We start from the raw sequence: 19513 nt of genomic DNA on the forward strand, positions 1-19513 counted from the left end.
AAGATGGACATCCATTTGTCCATGGTCAGTTACCCAAGAGGCTGGGAGGAGACCTGCCTGCTCTTTTCTGAGTGGGTCCCCCACTTCAGCTTCTGGACTCTCCTTGGACACCTCACCTTTCCAGGGACAGAATCCCCTGGAGTGTGGCCAGGATGGGGACTCCCTGCCAGGTGACCACAAAGGGAGCCCCTGCACTTGGCAGACAGGGAACTCCTGTTGTCCCTTGGCCATGTGGAGCTTTTAGCTTCACAATACTATAGTCACCTTGTAGGGAATGCAATCTTTGCAAACTCTACCTTCTTAAAAAAAAAATGTTTACTACTTTTTTTTCTTAGTATAAACAAGTAAATCATATATCCTGATGGGAGTACAGTTTATACAAATCATGCATATACTAAAATTCATAGACCTGTACACACATCCCTGAAAAGTCAATTTTACTATGTGATAATTTAAAGTATTAAAAATTTTAAAGGAATACAAATTCATTAACATAGTAAATTAAAAAGAATGTATACTTATGGCTGATTCATGTTGAAGTTTGACAGAAAACAACAAAATTCTGTAAAGCAATTATCTTTCAGTTAAAAATAAATTAAAAAAATAAATTAATTGAAAAAGAATTGAAAGAAAGAAAAAGCATAAATATCTCTGAGTAATGCTAATATTTTGCTTTATTTTCTTCTACACTCTCTTGATAAATAAAATGTATTTAAATGTGTATCTATACTTATGATGATATTATATTATATATATATATATATGTATATATTCAGCTCTTCACTGAATGGAATAAAAATGAGTTCCTACTAGCCGGGGCTTGGAGCAGGACTTGGCATAAGAAAAACTCTCCAACATGGGGACTATTATTACCATTAGTATTGTTGCGGTAAGTTATTTAATCATTTCCTCCTTGTTAGAAATGCAGGCTGTTTCCAATTTGTACTTTAAATACATCTGGAAGGAACATTTTTGCATATTATGTGTTTCCTGAATTTCAGAGCATTTCCTTAGGAGGCTATCCAAATAAATAACACACGTGTTCTATAATCAAGTCTGGGTTACTAAATGCTGGTGGGGCTTGGTGACACTGAAGGGTGACTGAGGCGACTTCTCTGGGGACTGAGAAGGTTTGGGGGTCTCTGCAGTGGTGTTGGGGTGGCGCAGGTTCTCCCAACAAATAGCCTCTCCCTCACGCATCCTTGATTTCTCTTGCTTTCCTGGCTCTTTCCTTGAGCCTGATCCCTTCCTGTCTTATGAGAAGGTGGCTTCCATCCTACCTCTCACTCCACAGCTCTCTCCTTTCCCCTTCACCACCACACTTCTCATACGAATACTGTCTCTCTCTGGAAACCCTACCTCTGGAGCTTCTGGGCAAACTCCTACAGACGCTGCTCCAAAGACCCATCCTCCGGGGTGCTCACCCGACTCTCTGAGCTGCTGCCATTCTAGTGCCCATAAATGGAGATTGTTTGCTGCACAGGGGCGGTCTGTTTACTTCCTGTCTCCAGGCTCTAGCACTGGGAATGGAGCCTGGCAGGTGCCATGTGAATGCCACTGAGGGACTTGACCAGTGGAGCGAACTTCACAAGGATCCTGAAGTGCTCAGGAAATCTTGTTTCCTGCCCTCTTCCTGTGCCAGGCAGTCGTGAGTTTCATTCTAGAGCACGGCAATGCTGTGCCCACTGGAGGCTGTGGTGTGATGAGGTTCCTGTCACAAGCCCCGTGACACAAGCTGCAGAGCAGGCACAACCTACCTCCATTCCTGGGTCACCCTTCTCCCCTGGTTCTCCTTTCTCTCCCTGTGGACACAAAACAACACGGCGTGGATGCCAGCACTCGGGGAGTCCGGGATAGTCACCCTCAAATCTGTGACGAACCAGACTGGGACTAGGCTGTGTCCAGGTGTCTGCAAGGATCACCTGGGAAGCTATGGCGGGTAACGGGCCTGAGGATAAATACCGGGACCGGGGGCCTGTGACCACCGGCTTCCTGAATCTGAGGTTCTATTAACAGCACGTGGGAGGAGAGGCTGATATTCTGCATGGATCCGACAGGGTAGAGACACTAGCATAGACCTGGGACTTGTTTCTAACCAACAGAATACGGCCTGTGGCAAAGGCGATGGTCTGTCTCTCTTGTGATTATGTTATAAGCTTAGGTACAAATTATACAGATGTTATACAACTGATAGGTTAAGACTGTGTTACAGGTATGTCTCACACACACACACACACACCCCTCTGTCTTGCTTGCGTGCACTGACACACTCCTGCTGGCCTTGGCCTTGAAGAAGCAAGCTATTGTAATGTGATCTGCCTGCTATGAGAAAGGCTGTGTGGTCGGGACATGTAGGTGACCTGTAGGAGCTGGGGGACTCAGTCCTACTATAGAAAGGACTGAATTATGCCAACAGCAGTGAGCTCAGAAGAGGACCCCAGCGCTAAATGGGAATGCAGCTGATGGCAACCTGACTGCAGCCTTGAGAAGCGCTGGGCGGAGGCCCTGTGCCTGGACTCCTGACCCATGGAAACTGCCTTAACACATGTGTGTTGTTTTAAGCCACTGAGTTTGTGGGGACTTGCTATGCAGCTACCGAAAGCAAACATGGCTCCAGAAGCAGAGCCAGGCCCACAGCGTGTTGATGGGGGACGCTCACACCACATAGGGAGCACTCCCTCCAGTTTGGAAGGGACATGGCAGGAGGCCACCAGCTGCCTGCCTGTCCCAGTTGAGTGGGCAGTCAGTGGCCTCTGAGGGCCCCTGCACTGGGTCAGAGGTGGGACTGGTTGACCTCCGAGATTCTTTCTACTTCTAAGAGGAGAATTCCTCCAAGTCCAAGGTTCTGGCACCTTTGAACTCTGTTGGCCCCTGGAGAGGGAGGCCATCATGTTGTGAGCAGAGGGAGCTGGAACCCCTGTTGACACCCATCTGCCCCTCAGGGAGCAGCTGCTCATCCAGTGGACCCTCCCGTCCCCAGGCTGGGATGGCAGATGAGGTCAGTGCAGCCTCATCACACCAGGCACCTGCTGGGCAGGTGACCGCAGTCAGGACACCCCACTTGCTTGCCCTCGTCAGCAGAGGTCTGCTGACAACCGTGATGCTCAGTCCCTTCGCCTTACTATAAATCCTGGGAGCCCGATTGGGCCAGGAAGTCCAGTCGCTCCGGGTCTCCCTTGGTCACCTGGTTCTCCTTTCTCCCCAGTTGGGCCGTCTAGACCCTATGGATTGACAAAGATCTCTGTTAATCAAGGGCCAGGTTGTCACACTGAGGTCTGCGGACAAGCTGCGGCCTGCACGTGGGACCCCCTTCCCCCGAGAGCCTATGTCTAGGGTGCCGTCCATTTCTCAGAAGGAAGCTGTGAGGCCCAAAGAAGGTTCCTAGGTCAAACCTAGCTGGCCTGGGCAAGGTTCCTTGTTTGTACCTCTCCTGGGTCTAGGGCTTCTGTATGCTGTCCCAAGAGACAGTTTTACACCCACAACTTTATCTTCCCAACAACCCAGGGAGGTATCCAGGGATGGCATTATCATCCCCATTTTACAGATGAGGAAACTGAGGCTCTGCCAGGCTCAGTGACTTTCCTGCAAATGGGAGGTGACAGAGCAGGACCCAGGTCTCTTGAGGCAGGAAACTAGCTTTCATAAAGTAAGGCTGGAGGAGAAAGCAGGTGAGCCCCTGTGCCCGGCTCCCAACCCTGTTTCCAGCTGCACCTGGCACAGTACACAGCTGTATCATGCTAGATGGGCCCTGGCGCTCACCGGTGGTCCCGGCTGCCCCGTCTCCCCTTTCTCCCCCTTCTCTCCTGGGCTCCCCGGGAGGCCGTCTTCTCCCTTCATTCCTGCAGGCCCAGGCTTTCCTGGGGGGCCTTGGGGACCAGGAGGGCCCACATCTCCTGGTTTGCCTCGAGGTCCCTCGAGAAAAGATCAACAACACATATTAGATACACTCATGGAGGATCGAGGGGAAGAACATGAAAGAAAGGGGTGCTGGGGCCCCAGAGGACTTGGCTCTTTGGTGCTTTATGGGACCAGGCAGAGAGTCTGTGCAGTTGCCTGTGGCAATCTGAGGGGCCTTGGCCACCAGCCCTGGCCCATCCCAGCGTGGGTCTGCCTGGCTCCTCCTGGGGCCAGTAGTGGGCATCGGGGGGCTTCTGCAGGCGGGTCCCCCCTCCTCTCTCCTCCCTTCCTCACAAGGTGTACACCCGGGCTCCCTCCAGAGCCTTCTGTACCCTCACCACCAGGGCAAAGACTATCTTTAGAGGTTTGTCTGGGCGTGTCCTTACCTTTTCCCCATCGAGTCCGGGAGGGCCTGGCAGTCCAATCTCCCCCTGCAGCCAGAACAACCCAAGGTCACTCTCGGACCAGAGGAGAACAGTATCTCTTATTAACATAGCACTTGCTGCATCAGGTGTCCTCAGCACAGGTGGAAGGTATGTACTTTTATTGACTCTGTTTTACAGGCGAGGACCCCAGTGCAGAGTTGTGAGCCCAAGGCCTGTGGTTAATACACAGTGGATCCCGGTTTGATTCCTAGGTAGGGAAGATCCCCTGGAGAAGGATAGTTTACCCACTCCAGTATTCTTGGGCTTCCCTCATGGCTCAGATGGTAAAGAATCCACCTGCTATGTGGGAGACCTGGGTTCAATCCCTGGGTTGGGAAGATCCCCTGGAGAAGGGCGTGGCAACCCACTCCAGGATTCTTGCCTGGAGAATCCCCATGGACAGAGGAGCCTGGCCGGCTATAGTCCATGGGGTCGCAAAGAGTCGGACATGACTGAGTGACTAAGCACAGCACAGCAAATAACCAGCTGCACCACCAAAGCAAGCTGAGAGGAAAGAGCAGCAAATTCCTCCTGGTAGATCAGGTAAGGCTTCAGGGAGGAGGTGGCAGCCTTCGAGGTGGGATTGAAATATGAGGACTTTGAAAGGTACGGGAGACAAGAAGGGACTTTAGGGCAGAAGGCCTCATGAGTAGAAGACAGAAGGACAAATGAGCATGACTTTCTGAGAAAAGCCACAGGGATGAGGGCAGAGGATAAAAGGACGCAGGAATGGAGGGAGGCATGAGGCTGGAGAGGGGCTCAAGTGCTACGTGCTCTGATGGTGGGTTGGGTCCCTGCTGTGGGTCCAGCTAGGGCAGGAGCTTGTCTGGACCCAGGCCTCGCCGAAACAGAGGGGCCTGTGAATTACAGGAGCCTGAGACAGACATTGAGGGGAGAATTGCAGAGTTGAGGGTGTGGGAGGGATGGTGGGCAGGCGGCGCCTTGGAGCTTGGGGAGAATTACAGGCTGGAGTGGCGTGGTGGCCCTGGGAACATGAGAAAGACACAGATAGGGGCAGCCGGGGGTCCCGTGCTCAGAGATGCACGCGGGGCTTCTGCAGGGTCTCATCTGCCTTGTCAAGACAGTGTTACCTTCTCGCCTGGGATCCCTGGAGCTCCGGGTGGGCCGATCTGCCCAGGAAGACCAGGGGGCCCCTAGGAAAGGAAAGAGAGACCCGTGGGAGAATGTTACGACTGAGGAGGGATGGCCTATCTCCAGGGAGGTGTATGTGGAGTCTGATTATTTCCAAACATTTCATCAGCAGTAGGAAGACTTTTTTTTTTTGCAAAGAAAATAACAAGGAGACTCCACAGTGTAAGGCAGGTAAGCTCTGAGTGTGTTTAGGCTAAAGACAGGGGTGGGGATCCTAAAGCCACACCTATCAGCCTCTTCTTCCCCTTCCCACTACACCCTGGGGGATCCTTGGGTTCCTAGAAGACAAATCTGATCTTCCCTGACAGTGATTTTAAAATGTCTCTGGGAAACAACCCAAATGTCCATCAGCAGGTGAATGTCTGGTACATTCACACAGTGGAATACTATACGGCAGTGAAAAAGAACCAAGCACTGCCCAGGCCATGCCAGAAAAGAAACTCTGACACGTGATGCGGAGCAAAAGAAGCCAGATGCAGATGCTGACATACTGTTTGACTCCATTCACAAGAAACTCCAGAACTGAAGACAGATCTAAGCTGTGGTGACAGAAAGCAGATCAGTGGGGTAAGTGTGAGATTGACTCTTGAGTCTCATGAAGGAATTTTCTGGAGTGATTGAGGTGGTGGATACAAGGCTATATACATTTATCAAAACTCAACAAATTCTATACCTAAAGTGGGTACATTTTATTGTATGTACAGTTAATTCAAGGTTGATTTTAAAAATTAAAAAAAATTTTTCCATGAAAGTTTTGTTTCAAATAGCTATTTCAAATAATATATTTTAATGTTTGCAAATGAAGCTCACTGATTCCAGAACCATTTGGTTAATACCAATCTCTGGGATTGAGGCATCGTATGACTGGTGCTTAATTCTGGATTTGTATCATCTCTAAATGTGTTCTCTGGCATATGGCCACTAAAAAATATTGAATGACATAAAATGTGAGTAGTTTAAGAATTTCTTGATCTCTCCTCTTTTCTCTGACCTGGAAGTTAAAGCAGGTGGTGATCATTTTAACTGCAGATATTCACTGAGGGCCTATCACTGGTGGTCACCCATGCAGGATCCAGGCTTAGAATACACTGGTTTTCCAGATGCAAATAATGAAATTGATTTCCAGGAAAGGTGGAGGATTGCTGCTGATTTTTTAGGATTATACTTTATTAGTGAAAGGTTGGGTAAAAGGAGAAACATAGAAATATCTTCCTCCATACCACTATTTTTTCGATGCCGCTGCAGAGAGAACCCAGCATTTATCTTTTGACAAGAGCACCCTGCTGAGTTGGTGAAGAGCCACTCCCTAAACTTCTGGAGGGGAGACCTCCAGGCTTGTCTTTCATGTTGCCCACTCCCAGCCCTCAGCCCAGCACCCGGTGGGAATCAAGGGACGAGGACTCACCATCAAGGCCAGTGTCCGGATCTCCTAAAAATCAACCACATGATCAGTTGAAGAGCAAATCAAGAGCCATCTGGAAGGTCCCTCAAAACAGTCCTTGAAGTGTGGGCGCTGGGCCCCTTGAAGGAGCACCACAGAGGTAGACCCTCTCGAGGACTCTGTGCCTCCCATACTCACCCCACCCTCACCTCTCCCAGAGGGTCATAATCACTGGACAGAGAGCACCCCACGAGCACCAAATGCTGTCCACAACAGAGTCAGACATGCCTTAAAGGGGACTGCAAGCTGTCCCTTTACCAGAGAGGGAAGAAAGAAGCATGTCTTCTTTCAAATTACTGACCGGGACCCTCCCTTCATCTCCCCTCTTCTTCTAAGACCCAGATTTAAGGCTCTGATGTACCTCCCTTTAAAAAGATGTACCTCCCTTTAAACACAGTAGAGAAAAACACGGAGCTACTTGAAAATAAATTAGAGGGACAATTCTTGGCATTAAAAAAAATCTGTACACCTTGAAAATGGATTCACATAGATACAAGGATTCCTTCAAAGGAGCGGTTCTCAATCTGGGGTGATTTTGTCCCCCTGGGGACATTCGGCAGTGTGCAGAGACATACTTTGTTTTTTTATAGCTGGGAGGCAATGACATAGGTGCCATCTATTGGAATCTAGCGGGTTGAAACCCGGAATGCTGCTGAACATCCTCTGGCACACGGGACAGCCTTCCCACAACCAAGATTGCTGCTGCTACTAAGTCGCTTCAGTCGTGTCCGACTCTGTGCGACCCCGTAGACGGCAGCCCACCAGGCTTCCCCATCCCTGGGATTCTCCAGGCAAGAACACTGGAGTGGGTTGCCATTTCCTTCTCCAATGCATGAAAGGGAAAAGTGAAAGTGAAGTTGCTTAGTCGTGTCTGACTCTTCATGACCTCATGGACTGCAGCCTACCAGGCTACTCCGCCCATGAGATTTTCCAGGCAAGAGTACTGGAGTGGGGTGCCATTGCCATTGCCTTGCCAACCAAGATTAACCAGCCCCAAATGTCAGTAATGCCCCACTTAAAAAAAAACATTTATGGCATGAGGGATCTTAGTTCCCCAACCAAGGACTGAACCCAGGCTCCCTACAGCAGAAGCATGGAGTCTCAACCACTGGACCACCAGGGAAGCCCCAAGAACCCCACTTTTAAAGGAGGGCACCGTATGAATCTGAACTATTACATTGACACAAAGGTAGATGGGTTCCAGGAAGACAAGTACTGCCAAGTGAAGGGGGGAGTTTGTGTGCCAAAGAAATGGGAGTCCCAGAACCCCAAGTGGGCCAGCACCCCACAGGTGCCAGGATGCTCCACTTACGACTCTCAGTGACCCAGAGCTGGGCCACTTGGATTTCAAATGAAGGGGCTGTGTGTCTGGGGGATAATGGGGGGTGCCAAAGGAGAGAAGACAAGGGAGCTCCCTGGAAGCTCTGCCTAGTGGCCAGGCCTTGGAGTGTTAGAGCTCAGATCGCCCAGCAGGCCTGGGGCCCAGCATCAAGGCCCACAGGTAACCCCAGATCTCTGTCTCTGGGTGGCCCCACTTACCTGGAGAGCCTCGTTGATGTTGCCGTTGTAGTCCACCATCTCTCCTTTCCCAGTTTCGCCCTTGGAGCCCTAGGAGACAAATGACACCTGTACCCAGAGCCTGGACCAGCGGGGACCTCAGGACAGGCACCTCCTCTTCCTGCCAAATGGGATCAGAGCTGACACTGGCTGCACAGGTGGATCCAGAGCTGCTGGCGGTGGCTCCTGGGGCTCCAGACACGCCCAGAGGATGCTCCGGGAATCCAGAACTAGTGGAGAACCCTAGACTAGACAGACCTGGGGGACGCTGAGTCTGATTGTGGCTGCAATGTCAGACATCCTAGCCAGACAACCCAGCCGACCAGACTGCTCTTCCCGGAGAGCCCCAGACAAGCCACTTCACACCATGACCCCAGGGAGCTGGGATGGGGTGCCCTGATTCTCTGGGTGAGAGATGCACGTACCTTGGGGCCAGTAGGTCCCTGTTCTCCAGCTGGTCCAGGCTCCCCCTGTTGCAGGACAAAATTGAAGTGAAATAGGCATAAAGTGGGCACAGAGAATCTGATGTCCCCAGATGGTCTGTGTGTTGAGGCCCTGGAGGGGCCAGGAGGCTCAGCTCAGCCCAGGCCAGAAGGGCGCAGGGCTCCAGCTCATGCAGGGTCCTCCCTTTGGGAAGTGCTTCCACCAGCCAGCATGCCTCTCTCCCTCTGAGCTCCCTTCAGCTTCACGCTGGAAGGTCTTATTTCTGTCCTGCGTTAGCTGTTGGTGATTCTATCCTTGTTTTTCTGGGCACCTCTCTTTAGCCCCCTAAGTCAGCCACCTCCTTGGGTACAGAGACCAGACTCTCTGCCCCTCTGTTCCCATCCCGCTCAAGGAGCAAGGGTTCAAACTTTGTGCCGATTGCCTGGGTGGTCGCCAATCGCCGTGGAGAGCCCCAGCGGTTCCTGTCTGCTGGTGGAAGACCCAAACTGTGGGAGGAAACGTGGGGGGCCAGGGTGAGGGATTAGAAACAGCCTGCCTCCTGGAGCAGGTTGGGTGGGGGAGGATTTGTACTTGTTGGAAACAGGACAGAACCGTGGGGAATAAATGAAAGGTGGTGTAAGTTGTGAAAAGCGAAGCACAGTTCCATACTTGAGCTGGGAAAATGTGAACACTGAACACAGCTTTAAAAAGGAAGACAGAAAGTAAAAACAAAGGGAAAACAAACCCTTTAATATAATTCAACTTCTGCTGACCCTTCAGTTGGTCAGCTCAGGGAGCGTCACCTCCAGATAGCAGCCGGCACCTCCCCGCACCCACAGTCTTGCAGTGCCCACAACAACACCATGCTGACCTGTGCCCAGAAGGAGCTGGAGAGAATGGAGCCCGCCTTTACCAGCGGTTGGAAAATAGTAGATGCGGGGACTCTGGGTCACTGCATTCCCCAGGCCTCCCTGTGCCTGGCCGCCATCTCAGAGGAAGTTCCCCAAAGCCCAAGGTGACCACAAGAGATGGCAGGCAGGAGTCATGGCTGTCAGCCCTGTGTCTGGGGACTCAGTGGCAGGGACGGCCAAGACTCTCTCTCCCTCTGAGCTCCCAAGCTGACCCTCATCCTGCTCTTAGATCGAGGCCCTCTGTACCTTGTCTCCTTGCTCTCCTGGGGGGCCTGGCTGGCCATCTGCTCCAGCTTCCCCCTGGGCAACAGGAGAGAGATGGGATGAGGACACACAGGGGGCAAGAGATGGTCCAGCCATTCATGTTGTAGCAAGTGTCTCTGGGCTCTGTCTCTTTGCTCGTATCTACTAACTCCCCCTATTCCACCTGTCTGACTTCCCCACCCTTGGGCCCTGCCCAGGCCCACCTCCTCCAAGCAGCCCTCCTGATCTATTCCTTTCTCCCTCTGAGTTCTGTGCTGCCAGGCCCTCCTCGGTTCTTAGTCAACACACGTGTCCAGCTTGTTGAGGCTCCTAACTATGGACCCTCATGAACTTCCGGCTGTAGGAGGCAGGTCATTTTGGAGCCTGGAACACTTACTCACCTCACCAGGTTCTGCCTGGGAGGCAGAGGCGAGTGGGAAGGGCCTAGGTATGTGGGGAGGGGTCCCCAGGAGGCCTAGGACCGGAGGAGCAGGGAGAGGCAGGAGTCTCTGTGGCCGATTCAGTGTCCAGGCTACGGGCCTTTCTGATTATCCAAAGACCTGGCAGCCACTGGTCCTTGACTCAGTTACATCACAGCCATTTGAGTCAATGGCTCCTACTTCCATCTGCCCCAGAGAGGGTATCTCTTTTGGAGGGTCAAGGTCACTGCTTGGAAGTAGGAGCTCAGTCCCAGGAGCTCGGACCTTCTAGAATCCACTGGAACAACCACACATTTAGGGGAGGAGAGAAGGCAAGGTGCCCGGGATACAGAGTGCCCCAAATGGACTAGGGATAAGGACCACAGGCACTTGGATTGAGCACTGATCCCAGGGAAATACTCACCTTTGGCCCTGGGGGTCCAGGAGGCCCTGGGAGACCGGGCTCCCCTCTGCCTCCTTCAATGGAGTTGCCAGCATCGCCTTTTTCTCCCTGGGGGTGGAAGGTAGAGTTACCAACACTAACTTCGAGGGAGGTGGTTGGTCTCTGTCTTTTCTCCCCTCATAGTTCAAAGGACTGAAGACAGCAGCCTGCCCCTTGGTCTGTGCTGAATGTTGGGGAACTGTGGGCTCCAGCATGGCTGGGGACCAGAGGCTTTCAGAAGCCTGGCTATGGGATGTGAGGAGAGAATGGAACTGGTTACTAAAGTGGAACAGGTGTAAGCTAGAACAAGAACCCCATCAGGACCAGAATCGAGGTTTCTCAAAGTGTGTTTCAGGGAGCACTCCTTCAGCAGGTTGGGAATCTTCAGAATGTGACAAAAAGGGGTCCGGTGGCCAAGCAATGTCAGAAAGGCAAAATGAAATGAAGCTTTCCAGGCTCCTTCACCACGGGGTGCCGGGAGCCTCTTGGACAGGCCAAGGTGCTTATGACTCTCTGAGGAGCCTGCTTTATTTATTTAAAAAGTTTTTTATTGGTGTATGGCTGACTTGTATCAGTTCAGGTATACAGTAAAGTGACTCAGTTATATATACATACACATGTACTTATGTACATACATCCACTCTTTTTCAGATTCTTTCCCCATATAGGCCATTACAGAGCATTGAGTAGAATTCTGAGGGTGCTGTTGTATACAGCCAAACTTATTTGACTTCTTTTTATTTTTTTTAATGGAATGTCTATGGAGCTCACGTACTGTAGACTACATTTTCAGACCTGGTGGAGAGAAATCAGACCAAGTCATAGCTAGTAAATTCTTTGAATTTGGGGCTTTCTGGGGACAGTCAGGACCTCCCATGCAGTTTCCCGTGCTTCTGTCCCCCAAGACAGAATCCGGCTGTGTTCCCACTGCTTTTCCCCAATCTGGGAGGGACCCCTGTAATGCTGGGGCCCGTGTGAATGTGCAGGGTGGGAAATGTGGGTGGGGATGGATGCTGGACCTCTACACAGAACCCACCATTCAGAGCTGGTTGCTACCCACCTTCTGCCCCAAGAGGCCGAGTGGCCCGGGGGACCCGGCAGCCCCCTTCTCACCCTGTGGAGGAAATGCAGACAGTTTGGGTTAGGAACTATTTCTCTAGTATGTTGGCGAAGACACCAGCCCTCCAACGTAGGGTCTTGACTTTCTTCTCTCCTGCCTCCCTGCCCTTACCTGGGCTGTTCGCTGAAGGACTCACTTCCTGCTGGACCCTATCCGGGACCTGACTCCTTCCTTGGGACACTTCCCACTGGTATCATTGTCCTCCCAGTCCTGTGTGGGCAGGGCCCTTGGCACTTATGGAGGGAGAGGAGCCAAGAGCATTGAGTCCCTTTAGGGGGGTCTCCTAGGGAGATATGAGCCATTCAGAATGCCAATATTTGGCATTATTTTTTAAAAACTGCTTTGCTGTTTTTCATGTTTGTAACGTCTAGCAATTAGATGCTCCTGGTCTTTAGGGAGAACTTTCTGCCCACCTCCCTGCCTCTAGGGAGGACAAAACCCATCATACCAGAACTTCTCCTTTGGAGGAATATTTTGAGAAGTGTACCTCAGGTTGAATTGTGTCTCATGAGATTCATATGCTGGAGTCCTAACTCCAAGTATCTCAGAATGTGACCTTACTTGGCAATTGGACCACTAGAGATGTGATTAGCTAAATTATGAGGTCACCCTGGAGTTGGGTGGGCCCCTAATCCAGTATGATCGGTGTCCTTATAAAGAAAAGGGAACTTTGAACACAGACATGCATACGGGGAGAACACCATGTGAAGACAAAGGCAGAGACTGGGGTGATGCTTCAACAAGCCGAGGAAGACCAGGAATGCCAGCAAACTACTGGGAACTAGGAGAGAGGCACGGGACACCCCGCAGAAGGGTGTCCAGCCCTGCTGACACCTGATCTCGGACTTGCGGCCTCAGCACCGTGGGCCAATCAATGTTCACTGTTGAAGCCACCCAGTCAGCGGTCCTGTTAGGGCAGCCCTAGTAAACAAGCAAAAGTCACTCAGTTGTGTCTGACTCTTTGTGACCCCATGGACTATACAGTCCACGGAATTCTCCAGGCCAAAATATTGGAGTGGGTAGCCATTCCCTTCTCTGGGGGATCTTCCCAACCCAGGGATCGAACCCAGGTCTCCCACATTGCAGGTGGATTCTTGACCATCTTTATCATCTGAGCCACCAGGGAAGACCAAGAATACTGGAGTGCGTAGCTTATCCCTTCTCCAGTGGATCTTCCTGACCCAGGGATCGAACCGGGGTCTCCTGTTTTGCAGGCGGATTCTTTACCAGCTGAGCTACCAGGGAAGCCCAGTAAACAAGTACCCTTCTCTATTCTACCACCAAAGAATACTTTTTCTTGCCCTTCACTTAGGTCCCAGAGCCCCGCTCTCATTGCAGAGATGAAGGGTCTCCGTGACTGTGGACGACCCCCTCAGGGCAGCACCCAGCTCTCCTGATGCTCCTCCTTCTGTGTCACAAAGACTTCACTTGGATTCACAGCGTCCTGTATCAGGAGGGCCCCTCGAGAGTGCCCCTCCAGGCCAGCATGAGAAGCTCCACTGCTATAGTCCGATGGTGGTTCTCATATGTAATAATATACACTGAGGGCCCTGGGCTCATAGTTCATTCAGATGCCTCAACAAACTTTTCAGCGGTCAACACAAAGGGTGTTGCATCAGGTCTTTAGGTGTCATCCCCTTGCCACCTGCCCTGGGGTAGAAATGTGAATGACAAGAGGAGGGCATGGCAGCCCACTCCAGTATTCTTGCCTGGAGAATCCCCATGGACAGAGCAGCCTGGCGGGCTGCAATCCATGGGGTTGCAAAGAGCTGGACATGACTGAGCTACTAAGCACACACACAAGGGAGGGGAGGAGGGCCAGGTAAAAGCCCCAGTGATGAGGGGGACATGAATCCTAAGGCCCCAGCTCGCCCTGTGGCGCCTGCGGCTTTAGTGGGGGCATACCCCTGTCTGAGGCGGGGGTGGTCTAAGGGGAAGGGTGTGGGGCTGCCCTGCTGAGGTCCTGGGGGATGGGAGCAGGGGCAGGGAGGACCTCCCTTCCTTCTGCTGGGCTTTCCTCTTGGGCACCCAATGGCTTTCAGGGAGAAAGGCTGTGCCCTCGAGTGTGAATTTCCGAAGATTTGCAGGCCATCCTGGCCAGCACTCCCTTCTCCCTGGGCACACGTGCACCCACCGCACACCGCAAGCAGCATGACAGCCATGGGGGTGGGGGTGGGAACGGCGGGGGGACCAGGAGAGGCCGGGATGGAGGGAGCACACACTCAGAGACACAGTGTCCTACCCTCTGCCCCCTCTTTCCCGGCAAACCTGGGGGCCCCGGCTTCCCTGTTGCTCCTGGGTCTCCCTTTGGGGTAAGAAGAAAAAGTCACTGATAAGAGGATGGGGTGGGAGTGGTGAGGGGCGTGAGGGGCAGTAATCATAGACGAGTGTTTCCAGAATACTTGCCCCCTAAGACGCACCTCTTAAAAAAAGATTGTCCTCGTCAGAAAGTTTGAAAATGCTGCAGAAGTTCCTTTGGTTTTGTTTAGTCGCTCAGTCCTGTCCAACTCTTTGCGACCGCATGGACCGCTGCATGCCAGACTACCCTATCCTTCACTATCTCTCGGAATTTGCTCAAATTCATGTCCATTGAGTCAGTGATGCTATCTAATCAGCTCATTCTCTGCAGCCCCCAAAAGGGTTTCCCAATGTATATTTAGCACAGTAAAGGCTCTGAGAAGGCCTGCAGGAAAGAAGCTTTTGTAACAGTTTCAAACTCCATTATTTCTCAAATGTCTTTGGCCATGGAAACTTTTCTCATGTTACACCTCTTATTGGACTGGATGAGAGACAAAGCCCTGCAGGTGTAGGGGACCATGTCGCTGCCCGCTGCAGCTGGTGGGAATGTAAACCAGACTGTTGCCGGGGCCAGGATCCAGGCAGGGGGACGCGAGGCATCTGCAGCGCATTCCTGACCAGCAAGCCCCTCTGTGGTGGGCTCTCCTCTGCTCAGTCAGGTCCCCAGCTCTGGACCAGCCTCGGGGGACACGGAGCAAAACAACAGCAGCCCCTCCCCCCTCCACCCCACGCCTGATGCTCCGGGCTGCCTGGAACATTTCCTCTGTATCAGTACCTTGGCTCCTGGGATCCCAGGTTCACCCTGTGTGAGAGAAAAGAAGACTCTGGTAAAGAATGTGAGAGAGCCAGATGAGTGAGGCCAGGAGCAGAGAAGTGAAGCCATTTGGGGGCAGAAGTGTCTGGTCAGCTCAGGGCTTTCCTCTGCCTCGGACTTGGGCCCCTCCTAGACTGTTCCTTATTCTTCCCCGAGGTGAGACGATGGCAGGTGAGAGGCAGGCAGCCCAGGAGGAGGGAGAGGAAGGAAGGGGCATTTGCTTTGGATGCCGTGTCCCTGTAAATGTCCTGGAGGAGATCCACATTATTTCTGCTTTGGGAGTGTTCCTGCCCACCGGCTGAATTCTGGAGAGTAAAGCAAAGCACTAGACTCCTTTCACATTGGCAGGCTGGTGGGACCTTCAGCTGAGAATGGTAAACCTTTGCCAGTCACTTGCGTGGCTTAGTTAAACATCTGTTGTTCAAGCTGAGCATCTGGCATACATATTGCTTCAAGGGCAATGGTTCTGAATTCTGTCTGCTCCTGCCTTGGTCCAATGGCCACCCACTGAGCCCCTGAAACCCCAACTCTGTCCTCTCTCCACCCCTCCCATCATGCCCCTCAGGTCTTGAGTTACAAGGTCCATTGACCTTCATCCTGGCCACAGTGGTTCCAGGAGCCCCCTGGCAAGACAAGGAAAGGCATGGGGACGTTCTCACCTGGCGGGGGGAGGGGGGACGGTGCACAGAAGAAGTGGCCAGACATGAGACGTGGAGACGTTGGGCTGCCGCCCAGGTACACCGGGAAGGGGGTTGCTGAGCTTGGCTCAGACAGAGTGGCCTGAGAAAGACCCTCTATGCTCAGCCAGGTTCCCTGGGCTTCTAGACCCTCCTGGGAGACTCAAAGGGCACCATGGCAGGCAGCCCCTGGCTGGGCTAGATGAGGGGCGTCCCTGGGTGGAATGGGTGGAATACGAAAGGAGGAGGAGATGGAGGAGAAAGGGGGGGAAGGAGAGCCACGGGGAAGTGAACAGCAGCAGGTGGCTGAGTTTACTAAGCTCACTGGCCTCTGAGGCTGCCTGTGGGACTCTCCCTAAGGGAGCCCTCTAGTTCTAAGTCCCAGTGGACTGGGGAGCAGCTGGGAGTGAACCCTACTTCCTTACCAGCTCCAGACCACCAACTTTGAGGTAAATAAGCTGCCAAGCACAGCACTTAGTAAATTTCAAGCGAATGTCATTTTTAGGGGATCCTGATTCCCACATGGGTCTCAGGACTGCAGCCAGAGCTGAGGGTACCTGAAAAGTTCTTTTTATGACCCACTGATGCCCAGGAGGAGGCCTGGGCAGGCTGGGAGGCTGCTGGTGAGTGATGGTTCATGGGCTGAAAAGGAACACCCCTGCCTGAACAACAGGCCAGGCAGCAAGGGGAGAGGATGAGAAGAAATGTGCACCCCATCTCTGTTTTTATGGGAGGACAGGATGCAGGAGGAGGAGGCGGTAGGGGAGGGCACTGCGGCTGGGGAGCTGCTGGGGAGTGGGGGGAGCTGCATACCTTTGTTCCATGTTTGCCTGGCATCCCTGGCATTCCCCGTTCTCCCTGCAGGAAGGAACAAGAGAAACGATGAGAATAGGACCAGATTCAGGGCCCAAGGGCTCGGCCCTGAAGCATGGCCTTCGAGGGTGTCAGCGAGAGGGGTTGCTCCGGAAGCTTGGAATAACCGTTCAAATCATGTCTGCCAGGGATGGCTGCACCCCATCCTCTTTGAGCCAGATCTCTAAATTCTGCAAAAGGCCCAGAAATTTTAGCTTCCAATGCAGGAGCCCTCCCTCACCCCGACCCCACCAGGACCTCTGAGCCACAGGCAGGGGTGGTGAAGCTGGACTCAGAAGCGACTGCAACAGACAAGATTGCATCCCAGGCACTAAATTCTGGAAAATCCCTCTTGTAGGAAAGAGCAGAGAAAGGCTCAGCCATCTATTGCGTTTGTGTCTGGCACTGAGTGAAGCCGTCACATCTATCCTCTGTTCAATCTCTAGGAGTCCCCTCCAGTCAGTGTGGGAATGGATGTTATTCCTGTCCCACAGGTGAGCTCTGGAAGGCCAGGTATGATAGTCAAGGTCATGCAGAGCAGAAATTTGAACACAGGTCTTTTGTCTGCCAAAGCCCAGGTAGCCATTTCTCTCAGCCAACCCCAAGCATCAGATGCTTTTATTGCTTGGCCACCCCAAGAATCCGTTGCTTCCATTAAACACCTTCTGCAGGCCAAAGCCCTCTATTCTGGAGGGCCCTCAGGTCTGTGCCCCATAGGGGTGAGGGGTCAGTGCTCAGTCCAGGGCTGTCTTCAACCACTGGCACCGGAGAAAAAGGCTGAGCCCGGCTGGCCTGTGACCACAGTTCTGCTCTATGGCCAGCAGAGGGCGCCACAGGACTTCGTCAGAATTCTGGTAACTGCAGCTACAGCGCATAAGCTGAAGTCCCCAGTTTCCATTCCAAACAACTCAACTGGATTGACTCAGCCCAGAGGGACACCAGACAGAGTTCCCTGGGGTGGTGGTGGGTACAGGTGGGAGGTCAGCTTGCGCAGCCCTGGCTACTCAGACATCTCCCGTTTGAACCTCGTTCTTTCTCTTCCCATCTTTCTGTCAGCTTTCCTCCCGTGCTTCTGCCCTCACCTTTCCCACCTCCAGTGAGAGAGCTGAGCTGGGGTGTCTGTGTGACCTCGGATAGGTTACTTTCTCTCTCTGGCTTCAGGATCCTGCAAAATGAGGACTAGACACCTCCTACTCACTCCTGCTCTGGGTGTGTTGGCAGCCCCAGAGCAAGGTTCCGTGGGGGAAGGGATGTTAGCTGTGGGTAAAACTGTGGTTCTACAGGGGGCTCAGGGGGTCTCCTCCTGCCCCAGAGCACAGCCTGGGGTGCCTCAGCAGGGGAGGAGGCTGGGGTCTGCCCACGCTCCATCTCTGGGTTTCTGTCCCCAGTCTCCACACAGGCTGTGCAGATCAAAACCTGGAGTGAGGGTGTCTGATGTCATTGAGGTTGTCTTCAGACCCTGAAGGTTTGTCTGTGAAGATACAACCGCACTCTCCAGGGAAATCTGGGCCCCTCAGAGGAGGCAGTCTCCTCGTTAGGATGGCTGACCTTTTGCCCCTCCCCTCCCTCTGGGTCAAGTCTCTTAATTCTGCAAGTGACCCAGACTCCCTTGATCCCCATCTCAGGGCCTCCCTCACCCCCACCTCTATGCTGGGCAGGAAGCCAGGGTGCCCCTGGCTGACCCCACCCCGCGGGCTCATTCCACTCTCATCAGTCTCCTTCTCCAGGGTTTGTCTCCCGGGGCTCACCCCAGCCTGACCTCTGAACCAGGGTCTGGACTCAGCTTGCACCAGAAAACACTGATTCTGGATGATGGGAGAGGTGAGAGCGGGCTGAGAGTCATTATCAAGGACTCCAGGGTGGCTGTGAGCAAGGGCATCCGTCTGCAGGGTGATGGGGGGTGTGGAGTGGGGAGTGTTTCCAGGGCCATTGTTAAAGGGAGGACAGTGACACGTGTGTGTTCGCAGAGCTTTTCCTCTTGGCGTGTCTTTGTAAGAGCACACCTAGAGGCTCCTTCGTTCCCATTTTCCTACATGAAAGTTTTTTGTTTGTTTGTTTAAAAGGTTTAAGTTTGGAATTGTGCTGAATTTAGATCCACTAACTCACTAACATCTCAGCTGGGGAGAGAGCTCTCATAGTTTGCCAAAACCCAAAGGCCCCAATTTATCTCCTGCACTTCTTGTCCTCCGAGCAGGGATCCTGGAGGCTCCCCCAGGCGGGCTGGGGAAGTGGGTGCTCCAAGCATTACAAAGGGTCTTGCCCCAGATGCCCGGAGCAAGGGTGGTGGCTGATGCTGTGGAGCCAGGCCTGCGAAAGGCTGGCTCTTCTAACCTTGGTTCCCAGAATCAAGGATGCTGGATGGCTGGCCTGCAAGGGGTGGATTCCGGTCTTGGTGGCTAAGAAAGTGCTGGGTGAGCTCACGTGGGTAGACAGGGGGCTGCCCTGAATGACCCTTAAGGCCGTCCCAGCCCCCACTTTTAGGACGCCACTGACTCCTGCTGCCCCTGCCTGGAATGCCTGCCAAGCATCAATAGGTTCTGTATTCTGGTTCTGTTTCCAGGTGGGAGGACCCATCCTTTGCCCAGATGATGGGATGGAAGCAAGCTCCTTGGAGCACAAACCAGTCGTGTTCTGCTCTCTTAATTGGTGATTTACTGTTTGTTGAACAAACAGGGCAGGGACTTGGCAAAGGAGGCAAGAGGTGGGGGGCTTCCAGGTCAGTTCCCCAGCCGAGCAAAGGTCAGGCCAGAGAAGCAGGGGGAGATGAACGGACCTCCCTAACGTGAGGCTCCTGCTGTGGGTTGCGGTCGGGGTGGGGGTGGGGTGGGGACCTGGGCCTGAG

The 19513-nt window shown here is 52.8% G+C and overlaps 1 protein-coding gene across 1 annotated transcript in view; it reads right to left on the minus strand.

Moving 5' to 3' along the window:
- The window catches only part of COL13A1 (collagen type XIII alpha 1 chain), an 88379-nt gene that overhangs the window by 25674 nt on the left and 43192 nt on the right, over positions 1 to 19513 (minus strand). Inside the window, exons 15-27 of the mRNA XM_070364482.1 lie at positions 16633 to 16677; positions 15104 to 15130; positions 11971 to 12024; positions 10893 to 10979; positions 10053 to 10106; positions 8898 to 8942; positions 8455 to 8523; positions 6880 to 6903; positions 5414 to 5476; positions 4284 to 4328; positions 3760 to 3912; positions 3123 to 3221; positions 1758 to 1802 (exon numbers count right to left, since the gene is read on the minus strand). Of these exons, the coding sequence (XP_070220583.1) occupies positions 1758 to 1802; positions 3123 to 3221; positions 3760 to 3912; positions 4284 to 4328; positions 5414 to 5476; positions 6880 to 6903; positions 8455 to 8523; positions 8898 to 8942; positions 10053 to 10106; positions 10893 to 10979; positions 11971 to 12024; positions 15104 to 15130; positions 16633 to 16677 (810 nt within the window). The remainder of the gene's footprint in view (positions 1 to 1757; positions 1803 to 3122; positions 3222 to 3759; positions 3913 to 4283; positions 4329 to 5413; positions 5477 to 6879; positions 6904 to 8454; positions 8524 to 8897; positions 8943 to 10052; positions 10107 to 10892; positions 10980 to 11970; positions 12025 to 15103; positions 15131 to 16632; positions 16678 to 19513) is intronic.

Source organism: Bos mutus, chromosome 28 (genome assembly GCF_027580195.1).
Source record: "Bos mutus isolate GX-2022 chromosome 28, NWIPB_WYAK_1.1, whole genome shotgun sequence".
NCBI lineage: Eukaryota > Metazoa > Chordata > Mammalia > Artiodactyla > Bovidae > Bos > Bos mutus.